General features: G+C 40.6%; 3 protein-coding genes across 8 annotated transcripts; 1 reads left to right on the forward strand and 2 right to left on the reverse strand.

Moving 5' to 3' along the window:
* Positions 1-17: 17 nt before the first annotated feature.
* On the reverse strand, positions 18-6374 carry mboat7 (membrane bound O-acyltransferase domain containing 7). Of its 4 annotated transcripts, none has more exons than XM_031852953.1 (9): positions 6230-6374; positions 5092-5171; positions 4509-4638; positions 4210-4336; positions 3972-4128; positions 3327-3522; positions 2583-2735; positions 2242-2418; positions 1332-1737 (listed from the first exon to the last, which is right to left on the reverse strand). In XM_031852953.1, exons 2-9 carry the CDS (start codon positions 5165-5167, stop codon positions 1332-1334), a joined length of 1422 nt encoding a protein of 473 aa, XP_031708813.1. In that variant the 5' UTR covers positions 5168-5171; positions 6230-6374. The 4 variants fall into 4 exon arrangements, with proteins under 4 accessions (XP_031708816.1, XP_031708813.1, XP_031708814.1 ...); XM_031852954.1 differs by having other exon boundaries at positions 5092-5174; XM_031852955.1 differs by lacking the exon at positions 6230-6374 and adding an exon at positions 6102-6206.
* Positions 6375-6645: 271 nt separating this feature from the next.
* Positions 6646-8910, reverse strand: rps9 (ribosomal protein S9). Its single transcript, XM_031852966.1, has 5 exons — positions 8863-8910; positions 7960-8072; positions 7743-7865; positions 7369-7555; positions 6646-6904 (listed from the first exon to the last, which is right to left on the reverse strand). The coding sequence occupies exons 2-5, from the start codon at positions 8054-8056 to the stop codon at positions 6727-6729; spliced, it is 585 nt and encodes a 194-aa protein (XP_031708826.1). The 5' UTR covers positions 8057-8072; positions 8863-8910; the 3' UTR covers positions 6646-6726.
* A 524-nt stretch (positions 8911-9434) lies between these two features.
* rbfox1l (RNA binding fox-1 homolog 1, like) lies at positions 9435-21685 on the forward strand. Of its 3 annotated transcripts, none has more exons than XM_031852958.1 (12): positions 9435-9829; positions 14980-15216; positions 18195-18374; positions 18502-18555; positions 18644-18736; positions 18828-18897; positions 18990-19052; positions 19145-19280; positions 19368-19407; positions 19495-19562; positions 20158-20239; positions 20345-21685. In XM_031852958.1, the coding sequence occupies exons 1-12, from the start codon at positions 9743-9745 to the stop codon at positions 20387-20389; spliced, it is 1155 nt and encodes a 384-aa protein (XP_031708818.1). In that variant the 5' UTR covers positions 9435-9742; the 3' UTR covers positions 20390-21685. The 3 variants fall into 3 exon arrangements, with proteins under 3 accessions (XP_031708818.1, XP_031708820.1, XP_031708819.1); XM_031852960.1 differs by lacking the exon at positions 9435-9829 and adding an exon at positions 13784-13824; XM_031852959.1 differs by lacking the exon at positions 9435-9829 and having other exon boundaries at positions 15128-15216; positions 16521-18374.
* Positions 21686-22007: the final 322 nt, after the last annotated feature.

The raw sequence follows: 22007 nt of genomic DNA on the forward strand, positions 1-22007 counted from the left end.
AGCTTGTTCACATGTAATGCTTAACATAGGGAGCGTTTATTGAACATCAGTTTGATTATTGCATTAATGCATACTTGTTTTTTGATATTATGACATATATCAACATTGTGACAGTGACTTCAACCACATTGCCCGGCCCTAGCTGTGCTGTTTTTCATGAGCGTTTCGATTGGCAGCTTATAGTTACGTGAAACTTGCGATGTTTTGTATCAAATGTTTGGTCCCAATCCCGAATGGTCCATGATGGCAGTACAGACATTTTGGCAGTGAACGGACTGTTGCTATCTTACACATGGCACACTCGTGTACAACAGTGCTATAGAGCTGTCAGTGCAGAACATAAACAAACAAAGACATTTTGGATTCACTGGATCGAGGGAGTGAACCAAAGCACTGAAATGTTCAGCAAATAAAATGAGGAACATTAATTATGCTGGAAACCAAAACCAAACACTTAAAGAAGTCCTAATGTAATTAGACAGCAATGCAAATGTAGTCTGGACCGTGCACAGTGAGCTTTACATTGTACTTTCTCAGCAGTTAACAATCACAAAAACATAATTCTAATAAATGTACTGTGGTCAAAAACAGTCAAAGATCTGATTTAAGACGCCAAATGGCAGCAGAAATATTTTGAGACGTAAGATTAAGGAATTTGAAAACACACAAAAATAACATCCGAGTACTGATGATGACACCATTATGATGTTTTTTTTTTTTTTATCACAATCCATCCATTCTGTACTCCAGTATAAACGTACTATAACATAATACTGAACGCGGCTGGAACGTTTGGTTGGTCATGGAAACTCAATTGAATCACATTCCCGTTTAAATATCTTTAAGACCATTATGAGGATTTGGTAAATTATTGTTTGACTTAAACATACTGCTGGTTGTTAAAGCAGCATCTTGACATTTCAACAACCGGTAATATAGTTTACTTAAAGACTTCAAACGGGGGAAAGTATTGTGAAATAAAAGCAGTAAATGCTGTTTAACTAATAACTACACCCCAGTTGCCACTCACACTATAAAAGTAACATTCATTAAGCTCAAAGATTCCTCTCCCAGTATTCACAGTACTATTGTGTACATGTACACATATAGAATGTCTTTTACCAGATTTTTCTTGTCGCACTTTTGTCTGATTTATCTCACATTGTTAATAACTTTCACATTTCCCCAGAATGAATCTTATTGGACCTGTGTGACGTTTGTTTCGGGGAAGATAGTTGGTACGAATTATGTTTATAAATTCTAGTCTTAAAGTGACTCCTCCTCATGTCCCAAAAAAGTACCCCCCCCCCCGTTCTTTTCTGTTCCTCCTTTCAGTCAGCTTTTTCCCCAGTTTTCAAGTTTTCTATCTTCTCTCCCTCTCTTTTCTCCTCCTTGTCTCCTCTCCTTCCTTCCCGTTTCCCTCCCTTTAGAACTGTGCCAACTATGATGCAGCAAACGGCGATGATGTGCATGATAAAGTAGATGGAGGTCCAGTAGTTGATGGTGTCAGAGGCCTTCAGCAGCACGAAGCCCATGCACATGTAGTCGTAGGCCCTCATCTTCAAGAACCAGTGGATCCAGTCGAAGATGTTCTGACCAAAAGGACCCAGTTTAGCTCGGACAGAGGCCTCCATGGCAGACTCGGCTGCAATGCACAGGGGGATGGTGAGGAAGGAGAGGTAGTAACCGGCATGTAGTCCATGCCAGTAGGCGCTGATGAACATGGTCCAGCCAGCCCTGAGAGTCACAGACAAACAGGAGAGATGTTGAAGTCATACGGACACGCCACTGCGAGGGGTTTTTCATTTGTTTCAGGTAAAATAATTTGAAGATGCTGGAGCTGGAGCAGGATCAGGAGGGATTACGGGCAAAAGAAGTTAAAAAGGAATTATTCAAAGTGTGTGGTAGGATATGAAACAATCACGACATGTTGTCCATCTTTCAGGGACTAAACATTACAGAAGTTGTATCGAGAAAAATTTGATTCAAGGGATGAATCTGGTGATATTCTGTATTTGAATTATTGTCAACAAATACCACGAGGAGACCAGAAGCCAAAATGATCCTGTTAATCGCTCCGACTTACATCATCCTGTTGCCTTAAATAGTCACTGGTGAACTAAATCCATGAAAAAAATGCACCATTTACTCTCGTAAACGCACCACACAGGAATTTATGGATGAGTTTGGGTACAGGTGCCTGTGAAACAAGCAGAAGCTGCTGCACACATAAAGCCTCACCTGAGAGCGTAGGCTTTAAAGGGGGCATTCGGGTAGATGTAGTGATGCAGCCACCACTGCACTGTCATGTTCCAGTAACGCATGCCATGGCGGACCTTCACACAGAAGTCTGTGTTGTAGCAGTCGATGTTCTGGATGGTTTTGAAGTCATAATTCTCTTCAGTGGTTGGATCAGGACTGGCCACAAGGGAAAAAAACAACTTGGCATAAATATCAACTTTCACAACAACAATATTAACTTAATACACACTGAGGTGTTACAGAGGAATGCAATTACATTTGACAGAATACACAAATAATGATCGTCTTTCAATATACATGTTAGTCCTGTGGTTGTGTACCTGTAGTTGACGGTGGGCCCTCCTCCAGGTTTGGACAAAGCCTTTTCGGGATAGCAGCCCAGACCTGCGCTGATACAACCAGCCTCAGCTCCACACCACGCTGCATAGAAACGCATCCTAAACACGAAGAACACTGCTACCATGTAGAAGACCCTGGTGACCGAGAGAGAAAAGTACATCGTTCATCTCTATCTTACCAAACAACTGTAGGGATTTTACTAAGACATCCATCCCTAACTTACTACTGGGCCCTCCACTACTATCCTAAACCACAGCACTGTTGTATTTAGCTCACTGTGAATCCTATGCTGTGCTTTCTTTTCATTCATTTGTCTCATTTCATTTGCCTTCCTCTGACAAACAGCAGCCACGCTCCTGAAAAGAAATGAGTGGAGACATATTGTACAATCGTTACACTGTAGTCTAAGTTAACCGGCTACCAGCACAATTCAGCAAATATTCTGAAATATTTCTACATGTTATATTATCATATGTTTTCATTCAAATGTTCTCCATTAGATGACAGAACCTCGTACAAAACGCGTTTAAAATGTACATTGTATGCTTGACAAAGGGCTTTCTTTATATTAGTTGCTTTGATTCAGTGCGTTCTTGTCATGCATTGACATTCTTGTATTGTATGCAGTTGCTCACATTATTAATACACATTCATTAAATTATGATATAATAAATCTACAACTCCTATTACTGACATTGTTAGTATTATTAAAAGACTAAAAATACCTAAAGAAAATGTTTTGGTCCAGAAACTCCTCTGTGCGAACGTAGGCCAGTGGGAAGACATAGTTGACAGCCATGAACAAAGCGGCGTACACAGGAACCATCTTTAAACGCTGCAGGCACGGCACCCAGCCGGGCAGAGCCTGTGGGCTCGGCTGCCTCAGCCAGTCAGCGTATGTTTGGAAGCGAAAGAACGGACCTTTCGGGAGATGGAGGGAGTAGATTAAGGAGTGAAGGTGGTGTTGAGAAGACAGTGACAGGCAAAAATGGACAATAAGGATAATGCAAGACACAAAAGGAAACATTGGAGGACAGTGTGGTTCAAAAAGAAGAGAGGTTGGTGTAGGAAAACAAAAAGAGAGTCGAGGTATATTAAAACCAGAAGTCATTCTAGATAACATGAAAAACGATATTGACTCACAATATTGGACAAGTAGCGGAGAGTGAGACAAAGAGAGACAACAGTTAAAATGCATGCAAAAGCAAATTCACAACAACAACACACATGAATGAAAACTGCTTGCACACAAACATAATGTTTGATTTCTAAACGTTCACTAATAAAATCAGAACTGACAGAACTTGCTCCTGCCAACATTATTCAGAGGAGAAGATCCTGAGAAGCATCAGACGTTTCCACAGACTTACCGGTCATTATACCAGCATAACAGTAGCTATAGGACAGAATGTCGTAGAGGGAGGGCTCCTGAGACAGACCACCAATGATGGGAGACTTGGCAAAAGAGCTCACTTCATTTTTCTTCTCCACGCGGAAGCTGTGAACCTCGTTCGCTAGACTCACCATCTGAGTTCAGAACAGAAAATGACATCAACAGAGATGCACAACGTGTAAAGACACCGGGTAGATCTGACAACGTTTCTGTACCTTGAGAGTGAGAAGTAGCTGGATGGCGTTGGCAAAAGGTGTCGGCGATGGCAGACCGAACCATGTGACCAGACGGAAGAAGAGGAGGTAGAGAAAGGTCCAGGTGAGACTCAATGCTGGGGCATGCCTAGTAGACAGAGACAGATGTTATGAGTGAGTTACATGTTCTCTCTGCACAGTATCTACAGTCCAGGTCATGGCGACAGATTTGTCCCCTTCGCACTGATTGAACCCTGTTGTGTGACATTTACTGTTTATCTAATTCATGTATCTCTTTGTTTTTACTGCTCATCCCTCACCGCCAGCTGATCTTTATAATAATCCATATTCCAACCACCGTCACAAGAGAATGGAGGGTGTGGACGTGACAAGTGCCGATGGCGATAGAGAGGCCCAGAAGAAGAGCCGCCCCCTGCTTCACAGGAGGACCTGAAGTGAAAGCAAAGATAAACAATTAAGCCACCTACAGCCCTCTATCAAGGAGCAGCATGGGGTGGGAAAAGCACCTGAAACACAGCATAAAAAGTCTTGAAAACTCTGTATATCTCCACATATTGCTCTCCTCTCCAGCAGCAATGGAATCAGAAAAGGATTACTTGTGTTGTGGGTAACAATGTGTGGAATAAAAAAAGAAGATATCTCTGGTTCTGCTGATGCATTTTGATCATAATATTTATGTTGATCGGTGCATAACTGTGCATCTCCAACAATGTCATAGAAAAAAAAAACATAATTTGTCTATCCTCTATTTGTGAAAAATGACAAATCCTTGTTTTCTGTGCCGCAATGCAAAACAGTAACAACTGCAAAAGTTTAGTTTTTTCACCATCAGAAGACAAATATAAATGTATTATTATTATTATTATGTTCCAAAATACTGACTGAGGTATCGGAAGAGGAATCCAACAGGGACGGAGGCAGCAAGTATTCCCAAGTACACCAGCTCGTCAGGAGACATCGCTCTGCTGGCACAGAAACACAGATCAGTTATAAATAACTACACACACATGAAACATCATTAATAGACAATCCATAATTATGAGGGAACAGCACACAGAACAAAAGCAGGAAATACAACACAATCCATTCAAATAGACTGAAACTATTACTACCTTGGTGAAGCTGATCTTTTCTATTTTCTATTGAGAACGCATCACAGATATATTGATTAAATCCTACAGTAGCTTTTGAGGATTTTGTCAGAGCTTGATCACATAATATTGCAACGCGGAGGGAATATTTCATCCAAAAGTAACATACAAAAGTGTTTGTCACTAGGTTTACAGTTGTTGAATTACAAAAAAATGTTGCCTCATAGTCTACGTGTTATATCATGAATTTGCACCATCATTTCCCTCCATTTTGACATGTGTGGACATATTTTTTGCAGCCACAACATAGTAATTAATTCACAATGAGTTTGTTCTAAATATGCTAATTTGTCTACCATTAATCTTGGTAATTTCATTGCTTAATTGGGAAACAAATTTGCACAGCAGTCCTGATAAGATTCAATGTGAACAGCAACAATACTGAGAAGTGAGAACATCTTCAGGGTGCATTTGACAATATATCCGGGGACTTATGCAAGCGCACCATGTAACTTTGTTGCAGCACCGTGTACTATTATTTTGCATTTTAGACGCAAGGAACAACACAATTTGCATTGTAACATAACACTGAAGTAACACTGAAGTAACACGAGAACTCATCCACAGGCTAACGTATGAAGTAGCTGAGTTTGTGACAGTACACAGATCTCGGTCACAGGAGGAAAAGGGGACAAACAGCTGCAACTTCGATCGCTTTCAGCAAGGAGTTAAAACTGATTACATGATGTATTCTTGGCTCTTGAAAAATCAAAACTAGACTAAAACGTGTCTACCACATACCATCAGTCTCCAGAGAGCTGCAAACGTTAGCATTCACTAAAAAGGTCCAAACAATGCTCATTAGCTTAGTGGCTACCTCAGCGACCAACCGTTGAAGTAGCAAGCGTCACTTTGAAAGTTGTACTCACAATTGTAACTCGTTGAATCACTACGGTTAAATAAACTCCGGTCTCTGGCACAGCCCGCACATTTAACCAAACCACCCATTCACACCCCTGACAATCACAATGCGTTCACTTCCCGGTGTGAGGAAGATGACGTCATGTAGGACGGTACCATTCTAAATGGGGGGGTGTCAAAGATTGCGACACCACAGACAAGGATTAACTTTATATAGTCCATGGAATTAACCGCACTTTCATAACTAATGCACCTCATAACCTCTGATTTATTATGCAACAGGAAATTACTTTCCTCAGTACAATCAATATTTTACTCCTCATGTCCATGATTACGGAACAATTCAAACCTTGTACAAAGTTATATAATAGTATGGACTTCAGTAGAGCCACTATTCTAAGTATAGAAAAACACAACAACTCAGTTCTCTGGTCAAAACAAACTATTTTTATTGAAAATTTGACAGAACAGGTAGTATCAGGACACTTCCTGGACGACAGCCTTCCTAGTCCTCCTCCTCATCGTCAGCTCCTCCAGTTCCACCCTGGCCCTTCTTCGCGTTCTTTCTCTTGACGCGGCCTGGGCGTCCACCACCGTATGGAGACCTCAGGGAGAAGTCGATGTGCTTCTGGCTGTCCAGGCGAACCACAAAGGAGGGGATGTTCACCACCTGCTTGCGCACACTGCCAAGACAGAAAGAGATAGAACGTTACCATTTTATTCAAATGCATTAATGTAGATGGGCTAGTGCCATCATTGTACAACAGGCTTTATCGAGAGGAATCTTTACACCACAGAACATTTTAACATACAACTTTCAGCCCGAGTATTTAGTACATTATACAAGTTGTAGGGAATACGACAGTTGCCCGAGGTGCAATCCCCCATATCTTACCCGACAGCCACAACAGTGGCACGGTCCAAGCCCTCGGAGGCAGGATTGGCTCTGGGCAATGTCTACTGACAAGGTATACGGTTTTGATACCGAATTGACCTTTTTGAAACGTTTAACAGTTCTCAGCGGACAGCGTTACAAGTTGGTGGACCTCTGATGGAAGAGGAAGCATTGAGTTTCTGATGAGTCCCTTATAAGACTTGTGACCCCTGGATTATTTGACGTTTGTGCCCCTGGTGCCTTAGAGCTTACCGAATGTGCCTCTGGCGGATAAGGACACGAGCATGGTGGATGCTTTTGGCAAGTCCAAGCTTGAAGACCTGGGTCTGCAGCCTCCTCTCCAAGAAATCTTCAACTTTCAGACCCAGGATGTAATCCAGCTTCATCTTACCCTCGTCCAGTACACCGATCCTCACCAGACGCCTGAGCAAAGCATTACCTGGGAAAGCACACAGGAGTGATTTTACAATCCCAAACAGATAGGTGCTTAAGGTACATTTAGTGAAGTAGCAATATTGGCCTCATTGACGAGGAATTCTTGACACCACAGAAAGTCTGAGAAAATATATGTTTTAATCATCGGCCAATAAAACGCTCAAAGCTGCGTTTTAATTAATTTTGCATACCTTCAAACAGACGCTTGGGGTCCTTCTCGTCAAGAGTGAGCAGCTCTCTGGCAGCTTTGCGAATCTTGGCCAGGGTGAACTTGACCCTCCACACCTCGCGCTTGTTCCTCAGACCATACTCGCCTTTAAAGATGAGACAGTAATCAGTCAAAGTTAAGTCTAGCCTAAAAGGACATTGGGTACGATTTAAACTGGTGTTAATGAAATCACAGCATACCAATGAGTTTCAACTCCTGGTCGAGACGGGACTTCTCGAAGGGACGTCGGGGGGTGACATAAGTCTTGCGACAAACCCAACTCCTGGCAACGGGCATGGCGGCTTTTTAGTGCCTGCAATATCAGATAGAAATGAAGTTAGTTTAGGTAACCAAAAATGCAACAGAGATGGGTAAATATTACTTAAGCACCGTCTCCCTAAGTTAGCAATTTATTAGCAGACATCCTCTATGGCTAGTCAAATTCACACTGAAGACTCAAAGTAGACTAATGTTACACCCTTGAAGTTGTCAAATTATCCTTTTAGAATAGTGTTCACTGCCATAAAACCATCTGAATAAAAAAAAAAAAAAAAATGGAGGCATGCAACAGGCCCGTTTCAAACATGTCACTTGAGTTTGTCCATTACATCTTACACAATACATCATAATTAGCCATATTTACATTACACATAATATCCCTGTAATGATTATTATAGTCGCAGTTAAGCATTGGACTAAAACACAACGTTGGTTGCACAGTAAAGCTAACATGTTGCTCTGCATTTATATACAGGTACTAGTATGTGGAAATAAGTAAACACTGCTACAGTAGAAAGGCTTCCCTAAATACATGTGCGACAATAAATAGAGTAAATACGCGTTATAAATCAACCATTAGTCAAACCTACGACTAGGCCGCAGCTGCACCGCACCACGTTGTTCGATGTGACAAGCTAGCGTTAGCTTAGCTGAATTAGCTTTTCACTTAAACAATCCATTACTAAACTATACGTTGGTTAATTAAATCACACGTTAACCCATTAAACTACGTTTCCTTCAAATGCCCATGCAAGTTTGTGAACCTATAAGGTCCTAATGTTCGGAGTTTGTGACGTGAAGAGGCACGCGGAAATAGTTTTTACCTGTCTCGCTCAGGCCAGCGGAGAAAAGAGAACGTTAGTGGAAGTTCCCATCTATTTATAGGGCCAACGAAAGCGCTACATATCCCACAATGCACCTCTGCGCCGGACCGGAAGTGGAAATGTTGGACTTACCGCACTCTGTTGGTCAAACAGGAAAAACCAGCTGAAAACACTACACAGTGTATGTCTTTAGTTTTAAATCAGTGCGCGTGCTCATGCTCGCCTGCAGATATGTGTGTCATTAGTACAATTCATGAAGTCACATAGGTCCACTTTAAGATTATAACAGATTTTTAGCTGGTGGAGCATATAACTATAGTGTAACGTTACACAAGGAGTCGATGAACTCCTTTCTAGCCTATTCAGGGTTTTCTTATACACTTTTGAAGAAGCTGTTATAAGTGTGTAACATCTGGTGTGAAATCTTGCATGACAGCATGTTTAAGAGTGAGGGTGGTAAGGTGGTAAACACGGAGAGAAGGACATGGGGGACTATTTATATAACTCTGAAATGGGACCCTCGGCATGTGTTTCTGTCCGTCAGGCTGCATGATCAACTGATGGACACACAGAGGCTCACTTGCTTTCTCTTTCATTGCTCTGTATCCTGTCTAATCTGGACAGGGCATCGGTTGTTTTGTGGACTTTCTTTGTGTTTTCGTCTTTGATTCATCTGTGAGGTTGAATTGAGTCTGAACTCTTCTTACCCTCGCCCTCTTGGATTTTGTTTTCTCCTGTTGGGTTTTTTTCTTAATTTTTTTTCCCAGCCTGATCGCCGGCTCTCCTGACTGCATAATACATTTTCCTTTCCCTTGCTTTCCTTCTCCTTCTCCTCCCATCTTCTACCCTTCCCTGTCTCCTTGTGCGTGGTTTTTGGGCCATGCTCTCTTCACCCACTATGATTCTCCAGCCTTATGGACTCCCCGTCTACCCACAGACAGCCACATGCTACCCCAGCATAGTTCAGGTAAAACTCTCCTTGATTTGCTCTCACATAAATGTTTGTCTTCACAACCCTGCGTCATCAAATGTCCAGTTTGTTGAGACTTTATAAGGTGACTATGGATTCAGGGGTTGCGAAAAAGAGTGTCATTATATGATTACAAATTTGAATACAGTCCATAGTTGAATGAGTTTGGGCTCATTAATAAATCAGCATTTCTTGGACCTCTAGTTGACATGTGATCAAAAGTGGGGAACCCAAAGGTAATCCCTTTTACTATCACAGAATACCTAGGAATTTAAGACATTTGCAAATTTTCACAGAAGCTGATACCAATCAATCTCGAGCAATTTTTGCTTTAAAAATGACTGAAACAATTAATTGATACAAATATATATTATCCTTTTTTTGTATCAACTAGTTCTTTAAGGTCTATATATAGTTGTTTATTGTAAGTTAAATTAATGTCAGTGTCGCCAATAAACCATCCAGACAATAGTAAAGAGGAAAACATTTAATTCCCCAGAAGAAACTTTTATTTTCTTCAGTTAATGAGTAAGTAATTACAGTAAGCAAGTAACGTTTATTTATAGCATCTTCCATAGAACAAGATCAAAGTGCTTCAGAAGAATAAAGATAAGCTGTCACATATTACATCTAATTTAGTTTAGTGTTGTATTGCTTGATAGTGACTAAACATTAACTGAGAGATTAGAAGCTTGATAGAAGCTGGTCGAAGCTCACTGATTGCGAAAAATCTTATTTATTTAACAGTAACGATACATTAGGGTTATCATTAGTCCACTGGTCTCAGTGATGCCAGCAGGCGGTACTCGTGTGTGTGTGTGTGTGTGTGTGTGTGTGTGTGTGTGTGTATGTGTCGAAGTGTCCCTGACTTACCATTAATGTCACAATGCATCTGGTATCGCTCTACCTTGTCTCTGTGCTTCACACCAGCTGTATTTTTAGCCCTCCTTTCCTGAGCAGATAAGATTATCTGGAGATTCTGTCACCTTTCTTGTTTTCTGCACTCAACTCTACTTATAATAGGTGTGAAACTTGCCTGTTGGGCATTTAAGTGCATTGTGAGTATTTAGCCGTTCAAGCACAATATTCACATCTATTCTTTATTATTTTTTAGTTAGAACAGTTTAGATGGGTACTTTGAGAAAAGAGAAGTATTGTTTGGAGGTGACTGAAACCACAAAGATAGTTTAGAGCCTTTAGGGATGAGATTATTCTCCAAAACAATCTGAACTTTTACTACTTGAAAATGTTATATTTCCGAGTTTTGTCTGTAGAAACGTTTGCATGATTGAAGCGAAACATCTGTGCGAAGAGTTTAAGTTTAAAATCCGGTCAGGGACTTTTGGCACATGTCTTTGCCTTCTGACTCTCCTCCATCTTTCCTGTCATCTGATAAAAGCCCCAAAAATATCTTTTAGAATACTATTAAAGGAACCTTCAATATGTCAAGAATGAATGGGTGGAGAAATTGATATTTAGTTTCTCCCAATACGCTTCAAGTTCACTAACATTTGTAACTTGGCCGGCACTAAAAGGCCACATCTGCAGTTTAGTGCCGTCTGTGTGTAAATCCTGTGGCAGCTGTCCCAGCAGGCACCTGGCTCAGAGCCGTTGACCTCTGACCACAACATGACAGCTGAGGAGGGAGACAAGAGAAAGAGGGAACAAATGCAAATCAAAAAAAGCCTGCAAGGAGGAGAAGGCGGGACACCGTGTCTGCTGACACTGTGATAGTGAATCAGGCAGACTGGTTACAGTCTGTGGGAATACAAAGACTGGTAGTGATATCTAAAAGATTGTGTTATCTTGAACCATCTGTCTTTTTTTTTCGGTGAGGAGGGTCGAGGCGGTCAGACATTAGTGGTTTCTTGCGATAAATGGAACACAATACAGACACGGGTTAGTGTTGGCATGTTTGGAAACATGTTCCAGAACGATACTGGAAATTACACAAACTGGAGAATCCCTCATTATACTGTACTTTCCAGAATTAGAGAGAATCACAACAACAAACATGATAGCAGGGTTGGCTTTTAAAATGTGTCCATTTTAATTAATTTATATCCCAGTAGGGCTTCTGAACTTACTAAACTTTTCTAGCTCTTATATTATTTGCCTTTACCCACTTAGTCATTATACCCATATTACTGATTATTTATCATATATAAATATAAATATCTCAACAACCATTGTCGCCATAACATTTGGTACACACATCAATGTCCCCCTCAGGATGAATTGTAATATCTTTGGTGGTCCCTTCCTGACTTTGCCTCTTGTGCCTTATGACCAAAACACCTGCAAATCTAATGCCATCCCATCCTCCGGTGTTCTTTGTTTTTAGTGCTAATTGGCAAATGTGAGCATGCTCACACGCTAAACAAAGATTGTGAACATGATAAACATTATACCTGCTTAACTTCAGCGTTTTAACATTGTCATTGTGAGAATATTAGCATGCTGACGTTAGCATTTAGCTCGAAGCTGTGACTGACAGCCTTGTAGTCTTTAAATTGAAAGAGAACCCAGAGTGAGAAACAAAGTTGTTCCGTAGTGTGTTCAGTCTAATCTCTGTTAAACCAACTGTAAATATTCTGTTGGATTGCAGAAGCTGGTTTTCAAAACAGAAAACATTAAAGGGGTCTTGATGAACTGTAATGCTGCCAGCTAGAGCTGCACTGTATCTTCATATCTTTAATTTGTCACACCTCTTGAGTGCAACAGCTGATAGAGATATATATTAAAGTTTATGAAATGAGAGTGGAGAGAGTTTTTAATTAAAATAAATCCCTCTAAATCCTGAAGCTGGCTGACAAACGTGTGGCTTTTTGCATGTAAGTCAACACGTGGATATAAGTTATGTTTGAATACAGAGATGCAAAGACTTCTATAAACCTTTAATGAGGTGAACATATTAATACTGCAATCGAAAAATGTTCGATTCAGGGAGAAGTTTGACCTTCAGTGAAATATGTTGACAAGAGGAAGATGGATACCGCTTCCATGTCTGTCCATTCATTATGATGCTGCAGCCAGAATGCAGTTAGCGTAGCTTAGCAGAAATACTGGAAACAGCCCGGCTCTTTCCAAAAGATAAAACAAAATCCACCTACCAACACATTTAAAGCTCACTAATCAACATATATCTCATCATAATTCATAAAAGAAAATGGTGAAATCGGCGAGCCAGGCTAACTGTTTCCCTCTGTCTTAATGTTAAGCTAAGCTAACCAGCAAGCTGCTGGCTTTGTATTTACTGTATTTTTCATAGTCACTAAAAACATTGACAAGATTTTACCTCCCAACAGCTGTGCTTCATGAGGTATTTCATGTTGTTTGTAAAATCCTAAGCTGCAAAGTATTGTAAGTAGTAACTAGTTCTGTACTAACCATATCTTTTGATATAATGTGATTATCTGAGTCATTGTATTACTCTTTACTGCCACAAATGCATGGTTTGTAATTCTTCAATATTTGGGCATGAAGTCAGAATTATTACTGGGAAAAAAATGAAAGAGCTTTTTCCTATAGAGTAGTAAGTGGGGGATACATTTTATTTAAAAATAATGTGATTGAAAGAGTAATAAAACCATGTTGGCGTCTCAAACGTGGTATTCTTAGAGTCAACCTTTACCATGATTTACTGACTTGCAACTGTAGAAGCATTTACTTTCATAAATACCTCATCTTGAGGGAACAGCTCTATCTGCAGAGAGAGAGAGGGAGAGAGAGAGAGAGAGAGAGAGAGAGTGTGTGTGTGTGTGTGTGTGTGTGTGTGCGTGTGTTTAAAGGGAAGTGTGGGTGGGGGATGAGGTGATTGACAGTTACAGATGACCACAGCTGGTGTGGCGTCCTGGTCCCTTATGCTCTGGAGATCATTTGATGTGATTGGTGGATGAGTAGCGTAGCTTATGTAGGCGGGTGGTCAGCTGCATTAAAAGATGCCGCAGTTGTTGGAAAATGCATTAGAGATCGAGGAATGCAGTAATGGGGTAAGACGATGCTTTTAGCTCCTAACTTGGATAAGATGGATGTTCACCTCTGTTTCTGTGAGCGGGTTTCATTTACATTTCTTTCTGTTTCTGACTGGAAGGAGCTAACATTTAGTTTTACAGTGTGATTTGACCGAAATTAGGCTGCAGTGAGCAGATCTTAAGATGAGTCTGAGTCAGGTTTCAGTCACTCAAAATTAAACTGAAAAAGTATCTACAATTTCACATTGTTTCAGGAGGTTCTTTTGTTTAAAACAAAACAAAAATATGTAAAACAAAATGTACAATATAAACCTGAGACATTTGAGAGATTTGACAAACTTGAACCACAAAATATTTGGCATTCTGCCTGACAAATGACACATGGTTAACTATTTATCACAATTGTTGGCAATTCATTTGAATTCATTTATCAATCATCAAATAGTTTCTGTAAAAGTAGCAATGGTGCAGAAGTACTATACTAAAAGTAACAAAAGTAGAAGTTCACACAATGCAGAATGGCTATTTTCAGAATAATTTAAGTTAAATTATTGGTTTATTACTATTGATACATTAATATCACTTTAATTTTGCAGCTGATAAAGGTGAGACTAATTTTAATTAATTTATATAATGCTGTGTTGCTGAATTTCCCTCCAGGGATCAATAAAGACAGATAGCTACTATAAAGATGTATTCCTTATTATATTTGTTATTGTAAAAGTAACCAAAGTTCTCAAATAAATGCGATGGATTAAAAAGTACAATATTTGCCTCTGACGTGTAGTGGAGTAGAAGTAGAAATTTAAGTAGTGGAAAATGGAAAAAAGTACCTGAAAAATGTACTAAGGAAAAGTACTTGAGTACATTCTTGTTTCCACCACTGCCAGTTAGAGATCCGTTTAATGTTAGTATTTCATCAAGTTACAGTCATTTTGTCTGAAACCAGCATGAAGAGCTTCAGAGGTTGGGATTTTCTTTCTGTCATTCTCAACTTGGAGAGATTTGTGTTTATCTGATGTTTGTTTATGCATCATAAACTATATTCAAGTTGTTTAACAATTCATCATTGTGAAAGGAGAACAACAGTAACAACATGGTGGTTAGTTTGTTTACACCTCTGACATCTGATATCCTGTGAGGCTCATTCCTGCCTCCCTCTCTCTTCCTCAGGGAGGCCCCCCTCAGGAGGCCGGCCCCGGCAGTGGTGACCCCTCCCTGCCTCAGGTCTACGGCCCTCCACCCTCCTACCCGCCGCCTGGTCAAGGTCCACCAACATCTGTGGGCAGACTGCCACCTCTTGATTTTACCTCTGCACACCACAGTTCAGAGTACCCCGAACATCCCCAGCTCAGGGTATATCAGGGCCCTCAGCTCGACGGGGTGGAGGTTCTGACATCCAGTAACACGGTGAGAACCGTTTGCGAGTGGAAGCACATCATGACAAGCAATCCATGTCCCAATGAAATGTGATCTTCAGTAAGTGAATGTTACACAGAACCCTGCTGCTTCAGGTAGAGCATCCATAAGCCCTATCAGGGGAACATGGCCACATAGAGTTGCCTTCTATATTTAGAGACCCAGTGCCACTGTTGTGTCCATGTACGGGAATGTCGCTCACACTCAAAGTGAGGGGCGGCAGCTGAGTGAGGATTTGTTGGTGAAAATAAATCCCCACTTTTCTGTCTCCCCTGTGTCTTATTTAGCAGGCAATGAAACAGATCACCTTTCAAAATTATGGCATTTTGTGACGATATTGACAGATAACAGTTAAGTGTGTAGAGGTTGTACACGACACAACTTTCTATGTTGAGTTTTTGTGGTTCATATAAGCAAATCACACAGATTTCTGAGAGAGGACACAAGTATTACTGTTGGAAAAGTGAATAGAAAAATAATTGTAAAAGAATAGCTATTTTAGAACGTTTCTTTTGTTAAGAAAATTCAACACAGTTTGTCACACTGCAAAAAAGGAAACCCTCTCAACATGCCATTATATCTGTAATTGTGTTTCTTGCTTTCTTAAATTAAGTGACAACGTCTGCCAGTAAGATTCATTCAACCTGTTTCCATTAAAAATCAACTTGTTCAAAAATATTTAAATATTTTTCTTGATTCCAGTGCAGCAGCCTGCCTTTTTAACCGTGCTAGTGTGGCACTATGACCGGTAATGCTGGCCTGTTGGTTGGTCCAACTCTTTGGTTCCCACATAAATATCTCAACAACAATCCCTGGATTGCAATGATACTTTGTAGAGTCATTCATGGTTCCCAGGTTTAGGCTCCCAGTTTTGGTTTTGAGTAAAATATCTTGACAGCGTTTGTCATGAAATTTGCTCCTGATATTCAAGGTCCCTTGAGGATACATTCAAATGACTTTGTTAATCCTGCAGCATGCTGCTAACACAATACATTTTTTATTGTTAGAAAATACGATTTAATTTGGAAACGGGTTGAAATACTTGTTTGGCTGATTTTTCACTTTCATGAAGACAAATCGGTTTCCAGGGCTCCATTTAGACAGAAATTAGTTTTGCTTATTATATGGCAGCATACATTAATCAAATCTGCTTCAGGCATGAACACATCGACTATGATAAGTTCAGAGGTGTTTAGTCTGTTTGGCAGGTCGGCTCTGTGTCCTGCTGCAACACATCTCTCTTCCTCCTCTCATAAATGGTGTTTTGTGGCCCCATCTATATATTTTATTACTAGAGCCCCTGACATACTCGGGTCCGTGCTGATTTTCGGGGGGAAAGTTGAGACGTCGCCATGGAGGGAGGGGGTCAAAGGGGGAGGCTGACCAGATGACCCCCCTTTCCCACTCTGAAATATCGCTCAGGTCCAGAAACACAATTGTGCATCGTGACATGAAACCACCACCCACCTCAACCCTCTCTCCCTGTCTCCCCTCCTCTGTAGCCTGTCTGTGGTGTGTGTGTGTGTGTGAGTGTGTGTGTGTGTGTGTGTGTGTGTGTGTGTGTGTGTGTGGGTGGATGTGGTAGTCTGCAGTAGTTAGCCATGGCAAGCCAGTGTAGTGTAATCCAGTGGTCTGTGTGCGTTTGTGTGTGTAAAATTTTCCCGTGTGTGAATGTGTCTCTGTACCTTTTTCTGTCTATCACCAACTTATTAATTATGCCCCTTGATAAATGACCTTTAACCCTTGGCAGAAAAGCAGCACCGTGACCCCCAGACTGACCCTTGTGGAACATACAGTTTTGATCTCTTTCCCTTTCCCCCCATCACCCTCTTCCTTCTCAAGCTGTCTGCGCACCTTCTTTGCCTTGTTTACTTTGGTTTAATGTTATTGTTCCCTGCTGCACTGAGGCCTTTTCTACTATCTGCCTCTTCCTACTAGAATGCTAATACTCAAGTCCTCACTTCTGCATAAAGGACTGCAATATCAATACTCGTACAGTCATTTTTCTTTGCTTTTTAATGTTTCTTTTTCTTTCAAACGCACTCCGCTCCTTCTCTGGCTCTCACTGCTGAAGCTCACTGTATTTATTTTTCCTGCATTTTCTTGCAGACTTTTTCACTCTCACTTTCTTGTTTGGACTTATTCATTTGACTTAAAAACATATGTCTAACGTTTATCTTCTGCAACGGTTGATGATGCTGGTTGACCAACACATACACGTGCACACACTAGCATCGTGGTGCATTGTGGGATAATGAATGTTTTGGTTTTGGCAAAAAATCATGGATGTTTCTGCATGAAGCAATTTTAATTAGTTAGATATTGTCAAATGTATATTACAGATTATTACAACTGCTTAGATAATATGAGGACTAAGTTACAGTCTTTCTTGCTTTTCAGGGGAGCTTGAAGTTTATTTAACTCTCTTTGCCAAAGCTTGAGTGAACATTCATAGTTTTAGTTTCAGATACAAAATCTTTATTGATATTGTGCAGTGCATTAGCTTTATACTGTCCTACAGGCATGTATTCAAAGACGCCTCACTAAAATGGTGCCCTTTCCTGCCTCCTCACATTTGCCTGAGAAGGATCACTGGTTGCTGAATGCTCTTTGACCTTTGGTTTGAATCACTTCATGAAAATTATCTTTGCCTAATGCCATGTGATGCTTACGCATTTACACAAAAAGAATATTTCTGAAAGATGTTGCCAGATTTGTTTCCTGAATTGACTTTATTTTTATTTTTATTTTTCTCTTTCTTTGCTTTTCTACTGATGCCCTCTCCCCATTTTTTCTTCTCACCTACTCTCATCTCATTTATACTCTTTCTTCTTCTATCTTTTGTTTTCCATCTTTCTGTTTTTGGTTGTTCTTTCACGTCCTCTTCCTTACCGTCCATTCTTCATCTATCCCTGTGCTCGTTTTCTCTCCTCCTCCTCCTCCTCCTATTTTCATACTCTCACTGTCAGGAGGACGTTTTGGCCCCATTAACCTCTGACCCCCAGTCTCTGAGCGTGTCGGTGTCATCAGGGGGCGGAGCAGGAAGTGGAAGTGATGATGAGGGTTCAAATAAGGCCCAACCGAAACGCCTCCATGTCTCCAACATCCCGTTCCGCTTCAGAGACCCGGATCTCCGCCAGATGTTTGGGGTATGAATTTCTCAATATCATGCAGTGTCACAATGCATTCATACCATTGTTGTACATATTAAATAAATTACATTTTCTTTATCTGTTCTAATATATTCACATAAAATACTTATTCTGACATTTGCAGCAATTTGGGAAGATCCTTGATGTAGAAATAATCTTCAATGAGAGGGGTTCCAAGGTGAGCACCGCAGAGTCATAAGAGCTGAAACTTTTCATTTTTAATGAACAAAAAACTGAATCTAAACAAACAATAATATGACTTGCAGGGCTTTGGATTTGTCACCTTCGAGAGTGCTGGTGAGGCTGACCGAGCAAGAGAAAAGCTGAATGGGACGATTGTGGAGGGGAGAAAGATTGAGGTGAGGGGGAATTCCCTATTTAGTTTTCCACATTAATATCCTGCATGCTTATCTTTAATCGTTGCCTTTGTTCCGTTCTCTGTCTCCCCAGGTCAATAATGCCACTGCAAGAGTAGTTACCAAAAAGCCCCAGACGCCTCTTGTGAGTGGTGAAATTCCAAGTAAGACACCTCAATCACTTTTGCACATATCCCTTTGCGTGCTGATGGATTCTGGGAGTCTCCTGTGAAACTTATTCTCATTTTCCGTGTAGCTTCTGGATGGAAGATCAACCCTGTCATGGGGGCGATGTATGCACCTGAACAACTCTATACAGGTAACTTCTTCTTCATAAGGCTGATCCGTTATTGTAATGAGACCACCAGTATTGTACTATTCACTTTTTTTACTGTTTATTTTTCTCTTTAGTTGCCAGTTTCCCGTATCCCGTAGCAGCTCCCACCTTGGCCTACCGGGGCGCTGCGCTGCGCGGCCGAGGCCGAGCCGTCTACAACACGATTCGCTCTGCTGCAGCAACACCTACTGCTGTGCCCGGCTACCCTGGGTAAGACCCTGTGTCCAAGTACCAGTGTGTATATTCACTTCACTCACTGCTTTAACATCTTCATATTGTTTTCATCACTTTTATCAGGATGGTATATCAGGATGGACTGTATGGAACAGAAGTCTATGTAAGTAGCTGTACTCGTTTGCTCCTTGAAGTCATTTTTAATTAGTGCTGTAGCTCTATTCATGTTATTTTACCTCTTTCTGTGCAGGGTGGCTATCCTGCAGCTTATAGAATGGCTCAGTCAGCATCTGCTGCCACAGCAACCTACAGTGACGGGTAGGCAGATAAACACCAGTCACAGCACGATTACAAATCAGCTTTTACTGCTGGTGTGTCTACCTCTTTTCTACATAAATACAATAGTTCATCCTTGGCCCGTGAGCCACCCTTCTACAGAGTTTCATGAAAATTGGGCCAGTATAGTTTACCCGTAATCATGCCGGTGAACAAACAAACCAAACCGAAAACATAACCTTCTTGGAAAAGATAAATCATACACTTTTAAAATTCAGGTACTTGGTTTTGTGTCTAGAAAGATATATATAGAACGACATCAAAAACTTTTCCAAAACTTTTCACACTGAAAATCTTTTTTTCTTTACTGGCTGTACAACTTGAGTTGAGTATCTTTCAATCTACAAGGACACACCAACTACACGTCAGGTTTTGTTAAGGCTAATTCAGATTTTCTTTTAGACTAAATGTCTTTCACTTTGACCAGGCTAAATTAAATCCGAGTGGAGAAGGCCATGATGAAGGGAGAACTATTAAAACAAATAATAACAGAGCAGCTAACTTGATAAGGCTGGTTTAGCCTTTCTAGAATCCCAGCTATATGACATTTACATCTGCTTCTGATGTCTTTGACCAGATACGGACGCATTTACACGACAGCTGCGGATCCCTATCACCACTCACTCGGACCAACAACGACATATGGAGTTGGTACAATGGTGAGTTGAGTTAAAACACACGCCTCCTCTGTTGAGAGCGATCTTGTTACATGTGCGGTTAACAGCAGACCTTGGTCACACCTGGCACACTGTTTCTGTCAACAGGCCAGTTTGTACAGAGGAGGATATAACCGCTTCACCCCGTACTGAACCAGAGGGAAGACGTCTCTTCTGAACTCTGGGATTGGCTGATCCATGGGCACTTCAGGATCGATTGGGAGATCATTGAAAATGTGGAAATGATTTTACTTCCTGCCTCCATCACTACCTCTCCTCGAGAGACTAAACAGACTGAAGTTGTAAATAGTGTAGGACCCATCGTCCATTCTACTGATGAATACTTAGCACCTGAAAGAGGATGCTGTGTATGTAATATATAGACATTTGCTGAAAACCTTTAAAGGATTATTGTTTTTTGATTTGAAAGAGTACTTATGTGAGCTAACAATACGGAAGTTGGAGATAAATACTGTGAGAATGAATTTTGTGAGCCAATAGCTGGAATTTTTCAATTTTCGCGGATCAAACTGGATAAGAAAAAGTTTGTACAATGTTGAATGACTTATTATGTGACGATTATTTACAAAATCTGTTTGACTGTGTGTGTGTGTGTGTGTGTGTGTGTGTGTGTGTGTGTGTGTGTGTGCGTGTGTGTGCGTGTGTGTGAGCATATGAGTGAGGTTACACATCAATATTGTTCAATTTGCAGGTCAACCAAGAGACAGCTGTGACACTGGTATCAGTCTCACAAACAGCAGAACTAATGTTTGTCTGGATGTAGTTGGAATTTCATTTCTTTTTTTTTTTTGCATTTCTAACAATCTACCTCTCAAACATATTTCACTTTTAATATATCTTTCATTATTAATCCTGTATCATTTTCTGTACTTGTGATCTTTGATTCTGCAGAGCTTTTTCTTCTCTCTTCCATTACTGCTAATTCAACAGCGTTTTAGTTTCTGTACCTCACGACCCAATGAGCCTGATGCCTATCGAGAGTTATTTCTCCTCTTCTCACCCGGGGGAGTTGTATTTGTCTGAGCTGCTTTAAACCCGGTTTCACTGTCACTCAGTTATACACATGCACATCTGGGAATTGCAATACGATGCAGTCTTTTGCTGTCGGCTTTACCAGACAAACTAAGATTCAAAGGCAGAAATATTTGAATGTTTCAGGCCAGAGGCTGCTGTTCTCATCTGAATACTGCAGATATAACTGCTCACTGTCAGAGTTCAAGTATCCTGTTCTGCTCTATTCAAACCCTTGTTGCTTTATTTCACTCTTTACTGTCATCTTTTTCTTTCCTGTATTTCTCTGTCTTTCCTCACTCAGAGCTGTTGAATGACTTCTTGACTTGTATTGATAATTTCTTCTTCTCTTTGTTTCTGTTGCAGTCTTTTCTGCTGTGTTTGATGGTTACCTCTAAATAAAACAGTTTTCTCTCTTTTTCTCTTCTGTCCTTCATTGATTCATAACATTTTCCAATCTTTTTTTTTTCATCCGTGTCTTTGGGTTATTTTGTTTCTATGCTGCTCTGATGCCGAAGAAGCCTTGACTTGTGATTGATTGGAATTTCAATGTTAAAGTAACTGATAATTGAGTGAACTTTTAAGACTTCATCACATCACAAGCCTGGATCATTTCCATCGGGCCTTACACAGAAGCTGAAGCAGCCTCTTCCCTCTTTTCTATTTCTTGCCTCTTGTATTTACCTTGTTTCCTGCTTGTACTTATTTTCTAATTTCAATTCTTAAATGTCACTCCACT

This window comes from Anarrhichthys ocellatus, unplaced genomic scaffold (genome assembly GCF_004355925.1).
Source record: "Anarrhichthys ocellatus isolate YVR2014 unplaced genomic scaffold, GSC_Weel_1.0 scaffold13, whole genome shotgun sequence".
NCBI lineage: Eukaryota > Metazoa > Chordata > Actinopteri > Perciformes > Anarhichadidae > Anarrhichthys > Anarrhichthys ocellatus.